This window comes from Dryobates pubescens, chromosome 8 (genome assembly GCF_014839835.1).
Source record: "Dryobates pubescens isolate bDryPub1 chromosome 8, bDryPub1.pri, whole genome shotgun sequence".
In the NCBI taxonomy this organism is placed as follows: domain Eukaryota; kingdom Metazoa; phylum Chordata; class Aves; order Piciformes; family Picidae; genus Dryobates; species Dryobates pubescens.
Genome location: NC_071619.1, coordinates 26,248,511 through 26,264,265, shown reverse-complemented (window position 1 = coordinate 26,264,265; position 15,755 = coordinate 26,248,511). Strand labels below are relative to the sequence as shown.

The window sequence follows — 15,755 nt, the reverse complement described above, 5'->3', positions numbered from 1 at the left end:
TGCTTAAGTGAGCAGCTGTGGACTGAAAGGTTGAGTACCTCTTGAAATGGGATAAATATACTAGCTGTGGTGAAGTGTAGCTTTTGAAGTAACTGTATTTGGGAGTTAATGATTAAGAGCTCATCACTGGCTTGTGTGTTTTCTTGTTACGGTTTTGGGGGAAGAGAACTGTGTTGTCTGACATTTGCTCAGCAGGAGTTGAGAGAGATGGTTGAAAGAAAATCTGACTTCAGTAATCAGCCCAAAGGGGAGGGGCAGCAGCTCAGCAGAGGGGGAGAAATAGTCACAGATAACATTCAATGAAAGATACTAAACCAGATATGAGTATCATAAACTATTTGTATTATTGAACACTATTGACTTCCAATACATTCTTGTAACAGGATTTCTGTGGTCTAATTTAGAAGCAGCACCCACAGATCTAATGGTGTGTATTTTACTGATTAATTTAAGACCTCTGCATTAAGGTATTACTATAGTAAGTCTGTGCTTGATAAATTACAAAGTGCCATTGTTATTTTGTCTTCTGGCTGTGCACACAGTTCACCTTAATCAGTATTTTAAATGCTTTCAGTCTCACATTGTGGTTCCTATTTTAGCTAGTTTCCTTCCAAAGTTGTATAGTCAAAAAAAATCCATTATTTTTAAATCCTACTTAGGAGATTCAAATCAGTTTGCTTGTAATAACGTTAGTTACTTGTTTCTTAGACCTAAGTTTATTTTCCCCAAACAACATACCCTGATATGCACAGGCTGGCCATTTCTACAGTTTGTCCACTGTTTCTACAGTGTTGTCAGAAGAGGGAGCCCCCATGCTATTTTCAAAAGATTCTTTCTAATGCCAGTTAATGTGTAGAAGTCCTGTTTGTACAGTGAAGTAAATGTGGGAGCTGGAACTTTTTTCTTTCTTTTAAAAAGTTCTTAGTACCCCTCAGTAATGTGCATAAAGCTCCCCACGTCTTACTTGCTTCAGACTAACATTTTTGTTGTCTTCTATGCAATTTCCACACTGTTTTACGGATTTGTTTTGCCATCTGTGTTAATATTGGCAAATAGGCTTAGGATTTGTTCAAGTTATTGCTAGTAGATGAAAATTATTACTGATAACATTTTTCTTCTTACTTGCAAAATTCTTGTCACTTGAGAGTCATCTGTTCCAAGATGTGTCTGTTTTCCCAGAAAACTTGCCTAGAAATCAAACAACAAAGAAGTAAACAAGCAGCATAAGAAACAAGAGGTACCTGCAGCAAATGGAGCTGTCTTGGGACCCACAGTGTGTTGTAGATGAGTTTTATTTATGTGAATGATGATAAGTTGGGAATTTATTACATGCTTTTGATCAACAATGCTCCATACTGTAGTAGTTCTTATTTTTCTTTCTTGTAGATTTGCTCTTCCACTTCTAGGCAAGGCCAAATTACTTTGTTTTTCCAGGTGCATGAAATAAGTCAGTTGTAATCATTCAAGGTTATGTCTTAGACTAACCTCCAATAAGTAGCAACTTTTTTAAAGGGAAAAGTAGGACTTTATCTTTTAAGGCTGTCACACAATCTGCTGCATTAAATTGGATCTGCTTGTTCTGGACATGCCTTGTTTTTATTGTAAGGAGGGGTGTTTATGTCTAAAAATGACCTTGTATAAGCAGTGCTTAACTTCCTTTAAAGGTGATCCTTCTAAACTCAGGTTTAGTTGCATAGTACACAAGAACTTAAGTCAGCAGGGTTTATCTTGTGAGGCTTTAGGAACCTTCATGATATAGAGCCTCTGTCATTAAAATCAGAGCTTTTGAGATGAACCAGTTAGTGATCAGCCTCAACTTGGTTTTGTCCTTTACAGTAGAGCTGTATCAAACTGAGTTGTTTAGTCCAATCTAAAACCTATGAGATTTAGCAGAAATACGTAATAACATTTACTGAATAAATACGTTAAGGCAGACATGGTGATAAAAAGGAACTCTGCAGGCAATGAAACAACAACGGGTGCTTTTATTTCTCATGTGGTTTAATTTTAGTCTTCTAAAGACCTTTGAAATCTGCAGAGCTACAGCATTTTCATCATTTTAGTGTCAGAAAAGGAAGGAATAATTCTCATCTGCCTTTTCAGTTCTTGTAAGTAAAGTATCTAGTCATCTGATTTTTAATCGCTCTTGCTGATTTATTTTTTTTCTGTTTGTATATGCAAAGCAGAAATAGAGGGACTCAAGTGTGCAGAAATGTTAGCATTTTAAATTCCCTAAATACTTGTTTCAAAAGTTTGTGAAATAATGCCTGTATGGTATTCTACTTGGATATATCACTAGAAGAGAAACTGGGATCTCTAGAGTTTAGTCATGTAATGGAAATTACAGGTAGTTGAGACATATGTTTGATCTCTTAAGAAGCATAGGCTGAAGGTTGGAGTTTAGGTAAATTTGTGTGGCATAGGCAGTGATTGAACTTCTGTGAGTCATCATGTGAGGAGACTCAGGGGTGACCTTATTACTCTCTACAACTACCTGAAGGGAGGTTGTAGACAGACGGATGATGGTCTCTTCTCCCAGGCAGCCAGTACCAGAACAAGGGGACACAGTCTCAGGCTGCGCCAGGGGAGGTTCAGGTTAGATGTTAGGAAGAAGTTCTATACAGAGAGAGTGATTGCCCATTGGAATGGGCTGCCTGGGGAGGTGGTGGAGTCACCATCATTGGAGGTTTTCAGGAGAAGACTTGATGGGGTGCTTGGTGCCATGGGTTAGTTGTTTAGGTGGTGTTGGATTAGTTGATGGGTTGGATGCGATGATCTTGAAGGTCTCTTCCAACCTGGTGTATTCTATCTGAAAAATGGATCATAATACGTCTTGCAGATATTCATGTTGTATCCATAAATATTCTTATGTTTATCTGGACTGTTAGAGCTTGATCGTCTTGGTGGAGAGTTTGTGAAATAGAGAAGGTACAATGAGAGGAGTCAGAAATAATGTAAAAGTATGTCATAGTTTTCATAGGAGAAAAGTCTGAGTAAGCTAGGACTGTTTAGTTTTTTCATTTTAGTTAGAAGTGAGGAATGGGCATAACAGTGATGTCCAAAATGAGTGTAAGAGGGGATGAAGAGGACATGACTGTTCATTCTTCTGGTACAACAGTTAAGGAACACCAGATGAGTGTTCCAAGCAGGTAAGGAGGCAAAAAGTAATTACTAGTTTAGATACTGAATAAAAGGCTGTGGAGCTCCTGTTGGGGCAATGTAGAGGACACTATGGCTTTAAAATCAAGCTTTGAAGGGGTTTGGAGAAATTGCTGATAGAAAGATCCTGTTGACATCTATGCAGATACTGTGGTGGACTCGGAATTTCTGAAACTGATCACTGCAAGTAAAATTGCATTGTCTGGAAGTATTGCTGGTGACTTGCTTTTCTTGCTGTTAGACTTTCCTAAGCATCTTTTGTTGATGAACTTCCATGAACCTTCGTCTGGTTTTGCATTATTATGACTTACTGGGTTGAGGTAGAAGGTGGAAATGGCTTTGTCACACAGGCACCATTTCAGAGTAGTGCCAGTGCGAGACAGTGCTGACAGAGGTATGGGGATCTGTAAGCTAGCCTCTTTTAGGAGAACAAAATAATAACAGTAATTTGGCATTTAAAATTAACATCACTTGAAGACACCCATGCCTTTTTGAAATTTGGTTTGGTTTTCTGTTGTTTGTTTTGTTTTGTTTGTTTGTTTGTTTTTCCTTCCCTTTTGGTTTTCCCCAGGTTCTCTGCAGCATTTCAAACACTTGGTGCCTACTTGTTTAAAGTAGGGAGGCTTAAAGGGGATACGCTATCAGTATCTTTACAAAGACACTCTTGTTCTCCACTGCATTGTACTTGGTTACCAACTGTTAGATTTAGTGTAAGAAAAAGCATGTGTATGTCTGTTTATGGACTTCTTGTGGTCTTTTCATCTTTTGGGAAAGCTCTTTGAAGCAGTCTATTTAATAACCAAAATCTGCATATTTGCTGTTGATTCCCATATAAATTCAGCATTCTAGAAATCCTTTTTCTATGAAAGAAGCTGTGAATTTGATTTTTTTTCAATAAGGTTCAAGGAAATGTGATAATACTTCTTAAATAAAGAGTCCACTCTCTTCTTCTCTCTATACTTAATTGCCAAGAAGAGCCCTCAGCATGAAGGAAGAGGAAGAATGGACCAGACCACTTTATCTGTGCCACTTTTTTCCTTCTCCAGTCAAGCATGATTTCACTTGGCTTTAGCCTCAAAACTAGCTGTTAGCAGCTTTTCTTTTTTTTATGGTACAAATCTCAGCTGTAAAGTCTGATTAAAAAGCTATGTAGCAAGGAAACAAGATGGGTTATAATACTGAAGGAATATATTGCTATTTTTGTTTACCCTTTAATTATAATTTTACATGATAGAACTATGGACTATTAAAAATATTTGTCTTTAAAGTGCAGCTGTAATTAGTTTTGAAACAGGAATAGAAAAGGAGGCCCACTTCTCCCTAATTGTTGCTGTTAAAACTTGCATGATAGACATGCAAGTGTCTGCTTGCCACAACTTCATACCATTTTCAAATATTGAATAGATGTAATTTACAGATGCATAAATTTACCAATATATAATATGCAAGATAAATATGTAAATAAATTAATCTATAAACACAACTTCTTGTACCTTCTATAAATATCACATATCCATATTACAAGTGCTTTGCTCTTCCAAAAGTCTTACTTTTTTTAAATTTTTTTTTTAATTTCCATTTATTTGTGTCTGGTAATATTCATATGGGTGGAATTATTTGGATTTTTTTCTACAGCAGCTCTTTTACTGCACAGGTTACAGAATAAAGGAGAATATTTCTTGTAGAACAGAATAGAATAAACCAGGTTGGAAGAGACTCTTAAAGTGAGGAGTGCTAGAGCATATTGCAATGGGTCTGTGCTTTGCATTTAGAAATAACTGCATTACATTTAACTGAAAAACCTAATAAATGTGTTATTGAATTGCTGAATTTTGACACAAATCTAGTGAAACCTGAGATAATGTGTACGGAACGTGCTTAGTGCATTGTTCTGCCAAACTAGAGTTTCTCATTTGAATTGTTGCTACAAAGCACGCTAGCACATTTGGCTTCAACTTTGTAGTTTCAGAAGACATGTCAGATACAAATAATTGAGTCAGAGCATATGAAGTGTTTGAGAACTGGGCAGAAAAATCAGACGTGCAAAGGCTGGCAGTATGTCTGCTTCTTCTCTAAGAAGTATCGGCTGTGTTTTGAAGTGATTTGAATGAAATTATAAACTGTCTTTCCAATGAAGTACTCTGGTTCAACTGAAAAATTTCAAACTACTGCAGAACCACACAGCCTTTAAGTGTGTGTGTGGTCTTAATCTTAATAACCTTAATTTAATGACCTTAACTTTTGGAAATTATATTTCCTCTTTTTTACTATTATTTCTATTTTTCTTCTAAGAAAGGACTATAACTGCAACAGCTGAAGATGATGTGGCTTTAGTATAGTAGTTGATTATGGTTCAACTCTTGATTTTTACTCATTTGAAAACAGACCAAACTGCGTAAGAATGCGCTCCATTGTTAAATGTCTTGGACAATTTTTGTGTTCTGATAAGGTTTTACCTCACTCATTTCTCCTAGCATGTCTTATGAACCATGTCCGTCTTTCCTGTATGTTCTGTTGTGTGAATGACCTGACTCAAAAAAAGTGATTGTTGTAATCAGTAATACTGGAATAGAAGGAATTTTAAAGTACCAAATTATTCTGGTGACTGGGTTTTTGAGAAATCATTTTTATAATTATCTGGACGGTACTAACAGAAGTGAGCATTGTACAGAGATGTCAGCACTTCAAATGTAGGCTTTTAAGCAAGATACAGAATGTCCCAAGGCTGAAAATAGCCTATCCATTGCTCCTTGCTGGATTTCATTTTAGTCCAGATGTTTTCAAATAACTTTCATTACATCAGATTAGCTTTTTTAAAATCTAAACTGAAAAGGTCTTTTGAGTGTGCACCATGAAGTGTTTTCTTTTCAGAGTAGCAGAAAGAAACTTACCCCATATTGAACAAAATGTGAGCTTTTCTGGGCTTAGGGGCAATGTACACATTCAAAACATTAGAAGCCAAACACTGTAGAGGAGAAATAGCTTTCAGCGCTCAAGTACAGGCTTATTCTTGGTTTTTTTGTACTTTCTCAGCAAAAGAATATTTTTTAAAGTGATGTTTTGTAGGCATCATCACAATGACTATTGCATCAGCCTATTTACTCTGAATTACCAGGGAAGACAGATCTACATATAGCAAGTATAGAGTTTTATTTATATTGCATCCTAAGTGTTTGTGGATTCTTAATGCTTTGAGACAATGTGAGGATACATCCTGAGGATCACTTCCATAGTTTTTCAATATATTGAGAACATTTCTGTTTAAAATTTAAGAAAACAGTAAATATAAATATTCTGGGTTTAAAAGCCATTTTCTCATACTTGCTTGTTTCATTTTGGGGGCAAAAAGTTGTGTCTTTAGAAATTTGTGTATTTATTTATTTCTGTGTGTCGCAGTTAGAATTCAGAAAAAAAAGGCAACAACAAAAAAACAACCACCAAACACACACATACAGACCACTACTAAAACCAGCAACAACTGGGCAAAGGTTTTAAAAGAAATACTCTCTTTAAAAAAGTATGTGGAAGTAGGGAGGTAATAAAGAGGCATTGCTATTGTTAAGATGACTATGAATGCATAACTGAAGTATATTGTAACTGTTCTTGATTTTTCTTCTGCCTTTTATTTTGAAAAACTGAGTTTATGTTGCTTCCTCGTCATGCATTCTTTAAAGGGCCAGTTTGGCCAATATAATCTTAATTACTGGATATTTTTTCAAGGTCTTGGATATTTCAGGTCTAGAATACTGACAAGCAAAAAACAGTGTAGATGTTTAAAACAATTTATTTTACAGTGCTGTTGTGTTATCCTTAGCTGATCCTTCATATACTGTTTATGCTTGACATTTTTGGTAATGCTAAAGAAAATCCAGCATTGTTTCATTAAGCTTTTAGTGCCAAGGTGTTACAGTTTAAAGGTTATCAGTTTCAGAATTGTTTGAAAAGAGTTGTAGTTTTGAACACTTCTTCAGTGAGGTGCTTAGCAGGGGCTTTCAAAATCATAGTAGTAGTAAACACTTTATTCCCCAAGTGCTGTGTAGAGAGGCAAAAGTTTTGAATGAACCTGAAAATTGCGTGTTGTCACCCTTAGTGTTAGTCCAATGCAAGATTTTGTTTGGTTTTGTTCATGTTCCTGTCCTGCTGTAGAAACAAGGTCTTTGCCTTCTCTGTGACTTTGTACTTAAAAAGTAACTCAAAAGTATTTCGTTTCATCCCAGGACTCTGCCATTGCCTTTGAAATTCTTGTGGTGCTTTTACTCGCTACAATAATCACTTTGCAAGACCATACAGATAGTCTGTTGGTGGCCTGTAGAGATTTGGGACTAGATTTCTCTCATTAATTAGGAAAATGCTTAAGGTTTTTGGTATGTGGAAGTATAAACTAGACTTCTAAACATGAGGAGGAGATGGAAATGTAAATATAATTTTTTCTTCTCTTAGGTTTTATTTAGAATGTTAAAGAGTTTGAGAACAAAGCTGCAGTTGTTGGGGATGATACACCTGAGAGATCATTCCAGGGTTGGATTGGCAGTAGACATGAATGAACCTTTGGGGGGAAAAAAATAAACAAAAATGAATTAACCTTTGCCTTGTAAGCTGTCTTCTCTTTTCCTTTTGAAGTGTCAAGTTTGTGGTTTTGATAAATGTCAGAAGCATTCTTTCTCTGAAATAAGATTATTCTCTGCATAATCCAGTGTTACGGGTTTTTTGCCTCTTCCCTCCAAAGATTACTTTGTCCTTCCTTTGGTATCTAATCAGACAAGTGCTAAAGAAATAGATGGATTTGACAGCCAAGAGTGTTTCCTACTGAATTAGCTTTGTAAGGAAACTAAAGGGTGCAAGTGAGAATATTGTTTCCTGCAGCTTTGGAAGTTCATTTAATTTAATGGGACAGAAAATGCACCCCTTCCTTTGCTTCTAGGTATCAATCTTGTTTCTATGTGTAATATTTGATATGACAAAGAGTCTGTTTCAACACAGGCATACAAGTTAGTGGGCTTCAGGCTGGTGTCTCTGCCTAGGTGTCTGGTGTGCTGATAGTTTGTGTCACAATGTGTTTAAGTAGAATTCATCTGCTCCATCTCCACATAAGTATGGGTGTTTGGGGTATGTTACCTTATACATTTTTGTTTCAAAGTCTCCCAAAGAGGACTTGTTCTTGTTCAGCCTTTTTTTTTTTTTTTCTGTGTCTGACATATTGGGTTGGGGGGGGTTATTTTGTTCTTTGAGTTTGTTTGGGGTTTGTTGTTGTTGGTTGGTTGGTTGTTGCTTTTTTTCCCCTCAGATAACACATTGAGAAAGTCTGCGTTTAAGATTCTGTCACATTTAAAAGTCCTTATGATAAGGATTAGAGGCAGAAACAGAATACAGGTTGGCATTCTGAGATTGGTTTACTTTCAGGTGAAAGGCTTCTGTCATGGATAGTGGCTTGGTGGTTTTTTTAGTATTGAGGAGTTCCAGTAGTGAATAACAGCATGAAGAAAAGCTTGCAATTCCTGTATGAGACAGGAAAATAAGTACATGATGCTCTGGAAGGAAAAGAGAATGAAGACAATATTGCTTGCTGCAATAAAGGAGCAGCTACATGTTGTGACTTTGGTATACTGAAGTTTTTGTGTTGTCATCTCAAACTAAAGTCTCAGCTGAAGGGGAATAGTGAGAAAGAAGCCTCAGGATGCCTGGGAAGACATCTGAAAAAGTGGGAAACCAAAATTGTTAACACTACTCAAAGGAACCAATTGTTAATGTTAGGCAAAAGAACCAGAATCTTGTTCAAGAGAATGACTGAATTCTTGTATCTCATTAGACTGAAATGGGAGCCTTTGGAAGAGAGGTACAGTTCTCTGCATTGAACAAAAAAAACCCCAAACCCCACATTTAAAATGCCTATAACAAGACTATTAACAGTCTTAAGAAGGAATTAAGCCTTTCGTCCTTATTCTCCAAATACTTTTTTGCATTCCCTTTCCACCAAAATTGCACAATTACAGAAGTTGACCAAAGTTGGGGTTTTTTGGACAATTTCAAGTTGTCTTAGACTTTGTGACAGGTTCTACTTGTATATTCCTTGTGTGCAGCACTGAGCAAATCTTTCTGTGAGAGTGGGAACAGTGTTGGTTTGTTCATTTTGTTATTTTTTCCTGAATTGCAGACTTGAAGATTTAATAATGATGTCTAGTTAAGGCTATGTGTGCCCTGATTTGTTATACATCTACTTGCAACCAAGTTTTTCATCTTGAAAGTATTCATCATGTGGATCTCGGTGCCCTGCAAAAATATGCAGAGGTTTGTTGGTTTTTTTTCTAGTGGAGGTGAGCTGAAGATAGTGAAGAAAGAAAACTACAATTAAAATTCTGAAATGAGAATTAATTTACTGTGAATAGTGAACACAGCGGTTAAGCAGTTTGTCAAATTTATTAGGAGATTATAAAGATAGGATATCTTGGATTGAAATAATTGGGAAAGATGTTATTGGAAAAACAGTTCAGCATATGTAACTGATGGTACTGAGCACTTACAAACACAAACAAACAAAATAATTCTAAGAAAACGCATGATGCATTATGGCAGCTGGGAAGGAAAAAGGAGGGAAATAAAAGGGACAAAGTCTGAAGAAAGCACTCTGGTTTTCCTGCTTATCCTTAAGAGCCTTGTTGAGTTGATCCCTGTCTTGCCACAGGAGTTAATATGGAGAAATAAACCAAAACAAGTTGAGAGTGCTAAACCTTTGCTGTCTTAACATCCTGGTTGCCTGTTGGTGTGATAATTCTACCTTCCCATGTGATAGATAGAGCTGTCCAAAATTCTGTTCTGTGTGTGCAGTTTGTTTGGTTTGATGAGCTGTCAGATTTAGATTTAAACTCTCCCCCGTCACTATCACCCCCATAGTACCTCAGATCCTTATTAGGACTGTGAGGCATACTCGTTCATTATGTTTTGGAGGACTGGTTTATAGTGACAAGAGGCTATTACTTATGGTGGATTTTAGTCAAGCTTCTTTGATACAGTATAAATGGTCATTTTGCAGAATTGCGATGCAAGTTTGGCCAAGAGCTCTTAGCTCTGCTGCAGCTCACTGAGCCATTTGCATCTTATGAATTGGAGCCCCAAGTCATGTTCATTTAATCAGTCACTCCAATGCAAATACTGATGGAACTGCCAAGTGACTTCTTAGGCAAAAGGCAAGTCATACTTTGCAACTCTGATTACACAGACATTTCCATTAGGGTGTAACCCTTTTTTTATTCCTAAATATCTTTTTTCTTTTTTGTTTGCATGATTGGAGGACTATGAATAAAGTCAACAATTTATTTGTATTTGTATTTCAAATCCCGAAGGAAGCTGTGAAGGACACGTATGCATAATAAGGAAAGAAGAAGATCAACTGTTTAAAAAATAAATTGCTATGGTACATAATGCATTTTCCTTTATCAAAAATTGTTGAAAACAATTTAATATTTTAGAATTCTTTGAGTTATAAAACTCTTTGCATAGTTGTAGCATTAGAAAAGATTGTACACGCTTACTAGCACATGACTGAATCTCAGGACATGTTCCTGCAGCAGGAGACTTATATCAAAGCAAAATGGTTAGGTGCCTTTCGTAGTATGAAATTGCTATCTGGAATATTAGTGTTTTTTTCAGTGAGAAGACTTGCAACTGGTATCTATGTAGCCCGTTGACAAGGAGTGTGAATGGCTCTGTTTCACCTACCACCCACCACTGTGTATTAATGAATTCTTTGATAGGTTGGTTCAATTTATTAATGAAGAGGAAGATTACGCCCCTCTAGTTATTTTCCTGGAGCATTAGCAGGCCAAAAGATCTGAGGAAGTTATCAGAGGAACATGGAAACTGGTGAAATGTGTTGTGTGTGTTTTCAGGGAGAAAGTATGACACATCCCTCTTTCAGCTGCAGCAAATAAGTAGAATTTGTACTGTGACTCTAAATATCCTAGGTTTTACATCAGTACAAGTCACTGCTTCGTGAATAGAGTTTCCTTCTAAATCAATTTTCATTCAGTTCTGTGACCAAGTATTTATTCTCTGTGCGCTTGCTAGGTTCTCCCAGGTTTACATTTGCATCATGGGATGTCTGTCATATGTAGCTGTTGTGTCAGCATTCCATTTCCTAGAATCCTTTTGCTTTCTACAACTGAGTGCTCTTTTTTTGCTGCTTTCCAAGTCTGAAAAGAGTCACTGATAAAACCAGGTTCTGTGTTGTGCTGAGCATAGCTAAGAATATGCAGTGACAGTGGTTGGTCTGTAGAGCTGCAGGTGTGGTGGCATGCTTGTTTGGTGGTCAAAAGGATGACAGCTAAGTATCCCAGGATTTGTAAGTGTTTTTTCAAATAAATGTCATAGGTCTGTTACCTGTGCAGGAACAGACTATAGGCAAGAAGGGAAGATCACATGGATGTGGTCATGACTCAAGCTAGTTACAGTTTGGTTGTATTTTTTGTTTTGTTTGTTTGAGAATTAAAGCAAAACCAACCAGATTTCTACCCTACTGCCACTGTTCAATAATGGGCTATAGCCTCAAGATGAAAAGGAGAGGCACAGGACTGAATAGTTCCCCAAGGAGTTACTTTTGGAGAGAAAGTTTATTGGGGAGACAGGATTTGGAGGGCTTTTTTGTTTAGTTTTTGGTTACTTTAAAGAAAAAACCAGCATGAATTCTTATATTACTCACTGCAGCAGCTATTTTGTGAAGTTTTTGAGCTTGAAAACTACTGATGTGCTTCTCTGCAATATTGAAAAGACCTTTGTCTGAATGGGGTAATATTGAAAACAGGGAGGCTTAGGCTGCTTGGTGGTTTGATTAGAGTGTGATACACAAGTAGGAATTTCTTGACAAGGTCTGTGAACTTAGCAGTCTCAATGATCATCATTTTAAAGTTGTGGTGTCCTTTAAGTGACTTAATTTTTAAAAATGTAGTAAGGTTTTTATGCACACACACACAAAAAAAGTAATCCCACCTTATTTGTAATTTATGTGTAAGAATAATCTGTCTGAAGTCCAGCTGGAGTTCACCTAGTCTTTAACAGCTCTGAATTTTGAGGCCTTCATTAGTGGAGGTCTAGGAAAACTCCTGCACAAGAATAATGTAGAAAGGGGAGAGTAGTATGTTGTGATACAATATTTGGAAGGTAAGGAGTAGGAAAAGTCAAATTTAGAGTTAAGAAGTGAATCTTGTATATGTGTTTTTGCATTGGAGCTGAGCTGTGCAATTGCTGGCCCTGCTTCTGTTTTGGGAAAAAAATTGTCTCATACCATTATTATATTATTTTCAAAGGAGCATAAAGAAAAGGTTGAAGTCTTGACAGCTATGAGAAAGTCCAGTGCCATAATGTGTCACCAGATAAGTGATACCGTATAGTCTGTGGCAGTCAGCAAAGCGTTGCATCCACTATTTATATGTCAACTTTAGAAGAGAAGAAGTGTTACCCGAAGGGGAGAGAATATCAGAATTTGACAGCCTGGTAGACATCTGAGGTTAAATGTCATCTTTTGAATAGATTTAACTTACATATTCATTTTATGTATTGAGATCTGAAATTCCAGCCTTTAAATGCTTGTTTTGTTACTCTATGGTGCTTAAAAACATTGTGCCCAAGAACAGACCAAAGTTTCCTGCTAAAGCAGGTGATGTTAAAGGTTAGATTTTCAGTATCTGACTTTTACTTTGTAAATGTGTAGGAGTATATGCAGTCAACAACAGGAGGTGCATCATGTTAATTCCTTAACCTTAAAATTGGCTTTCAGTAATACTTTGTGTATTTCTTGGATTCATCTATTATATCAAATTCTTTTCACTTTTCCTAGACTACTTGTGTAAGTTTTGGTTTTAATTTAAAACTCTAAATTAAAACTTTGTTGCTGTATCTCCATAAGCAACATACTGCATGGAAAGTAGGTATTGGAATTGGTTTATTTTCCTCCCTTTCCTACCATAAGTTTAGTCCTTTGAGCATTTGTTTGTGTTTTTTAATTCAGCTTCCTGAGCACTTTTGTCCCTTTATATCACCTGGAAAGGGAGGGAATAGAGCAGAGATACTTTTATAGTTATTTTAATGATCTCAAAAGAACAGAAGTTGTAAGTCTTCAAACAATATTTTCAGCTTGGCATTTATGGCGAATAGTATGCTTTGAATCACAGGTACTTTATTTTCCCCTTCTCAAGAAAATTGTCAGTGTTTTTTTTACCTTCTGATGTCTGTGTGAAGCTTTCCAATGAAGTAGGAATTATAACACTGTGATTATCTGACTAAAAGGATCACTTTGTGTAATTTTAGTTAGTCTTAAGTGTCAAAGAGAGTAAAATTGGTAATACTTGATAGTGTGTCATGCATTCTGTCTGCTATTGGATTTGTGTGAAATTGGTAGTAGATCAAATAATTTTATAACAGTGTTACTTGAAAAACAATGTTAAGGCTGCAGTTTCAGAATTTTATTGATTTTAATCTGAAAAACTGTAGAATGTATTTGTCTGAAATATAGATTCCCTAGCTGTAGGGGAAAGAGGGAGGCAGAGGGCTGAAGTTTGACCTTTGTCTTGTGTGCCCCAACTGTAGTGCAAGTTGTGTGTTCGGTTCTCTCTGCCTTTTACCTTGAGTGTAGCATGCAAATCTAACAGCCAGTCGCATCGGGCTCCTGGATCCCTAGATTAGGGAAAAATAGCACACTTGATAGGGAAGTGGAGAATTTATTTTTCTCTCTCTGATGTTGCTTTAGCTGTGTCACGAAGGTAGTTGAGAATAAGACAAAAATTTGATGTGACTTAGCCTTAACTATAAAAAGCTTTGAGGAGCCTTGTGAAACAATGATGTACCCTGATTTTGTTTTTATTTCTGATCTCTCTTTCCCAGGACGAATGTTAGAGCAGGTAAAGAAGGGCAGCTGAAATAGTCATATGATCAGCTGTCTTGCAGGAAGAGACTGAAAAGATGGCAATTTGAGCATGTGGGACCAAGCAGGCTATACCCTTTAATGTATGTAATCTGACAGCTATAGTTCTTGAGGGATCATGGCGGTGGACAGCAGAGAATGCCCAGGCTTCCATTCTGCTCTTGTATAGGGTTTCCTGTTGCTACTGCCAAGGACCACTGGTCTGACCCTGCAGTGCATTTCATGTGTCATTAACAGGAGAATGTCACAGGTAATTGTCTTGGACTATGACCTAAAGATGAAAGAAGTAAACTGTTCCAGTACTTTTGTACTTTAGGTAGTTATGTTATCAGCTGTGAACTTGATTTCTTGCTTTGGAAAGAGTGAAATAACGACTCAGTCAAGGTTCCTGTATAAAGCATTTGGTGATGTTTTCATAACTGCAACATTTGAGAGTTGTGTCTGGATTTCAGTTACTGGATTATAGTAAGGCAAAATGCAGTGAGATGCTACCATGAAAAGTGCTACGGATTTGCGTGGATGTGATCCTATATTTTTCCTCTCATTTCTTTTGGATGGGTCCTGTTTTCATCAACTTCTGTATAACCATTACTTCTGAGGCAAAAAAATCTTGTGTTTGTTTTTAACAGGTTCTCGAAGATGCAGAAGCTCAACATCTGTTCCAGTCTATTCTTCCTGATATGGTCAAGCTGGCTCTCTGTCTCCCTAACATTTGCACACAGGTAAGTAAACACTGTTAATAAGAGCTCTGTGGTAGACCACTTTGTTGCTAACTAGCTAATTGCTAAGGTAAAAACATCAGGATCATACTATGTTCTTAATAAAAGCTATATTTTTCACATTCAGGCCTAGGGAGCAAAGTGGACAACGCACATAGATAATGATGTCTCAATGTAAAGCAATATATCTCACTGTCATATTTTTAGCCTGAACTTAAGAACACTCTATTCTGAAGACACTTCTTGCTTTTTTAAAATTAATTGACCATGAAACCTTTCAGGTTTGAAAATCGTAGTTGTAAACTGAAATACTTAATCTTGAAATACCTGGTATTGTATTTCAGAATATTTTTTTTCATCCTTGAAATGGTATTTTTTTACAAAGCTTTCATTTACTTGAGAGCATATTTTATTCTAGTTAGAACGTCACAATACTTGCACACAAATTCTTCGTTATTGTTGGGGGAAGCAGTTTTGTAGGTAGTAAAGCTGATAAAAGTGCGTAGGATCAAGTAAGTAAGAATGTGTGATATGTGGCATATTGGCAGGGTCACAACTCTAATTTGTAAGCTCCTGTGTTTCAGTTTTCTAAATTGATTTTGTTGGACAGGAACAGGGAAGGTCTTCCCTACTTTTTTATGCTGCAAGGGTGCACAGTGACTACATAATCTCAAACAATATGAATATTTCTTTTCTTTTTTTTTTTACAAGTCCTTTGATAGGAGAAGTTTTTAAGCATCTTATGAACTTTATGAAGTTTCTGAACATAAACTCAAGCACGAGATTTGCAAGTTCATTTATAGAGATGGTGTATTGTTTGTAGAGATGATGTGCTGTTAGCCAATTGTAAAATGTGAAGAACTTTGTCACACCAATTTAAAAAAAGAAAAAAAAGTATTATTTTTTAAGTGTTTGGGTTAGTCATAAAGCTAAGTTTATTCCAATGTAACATCCTGTCCAAAATATCC

The 15,755-nt window shown here is 36.5% G+C and overlaps 1 protein-coding gene across 1 annotated transcript in view; it reads left to right on the top strand.

The window, feature by feature from the left end:
* PARG (poly(ADP-ribose) glycohydrolase) overlaps positions 1 to 15,755 on the top strand; it is a 63,586-nt gene that overhangs the window by 14,482 nt on the left and 33,349 nt on the right. The window contains exon 8 of the mRNA XM_054163924.1: positions 14,698 to 14,790. Coding sequence (XP_054019899.1) covers positions 14,698 to 14,790 — 93 coding nt within the window. The remainder of the gene's footprint in view (positions 1 to 14,697; positions 14,791 to 15,755) is intronic.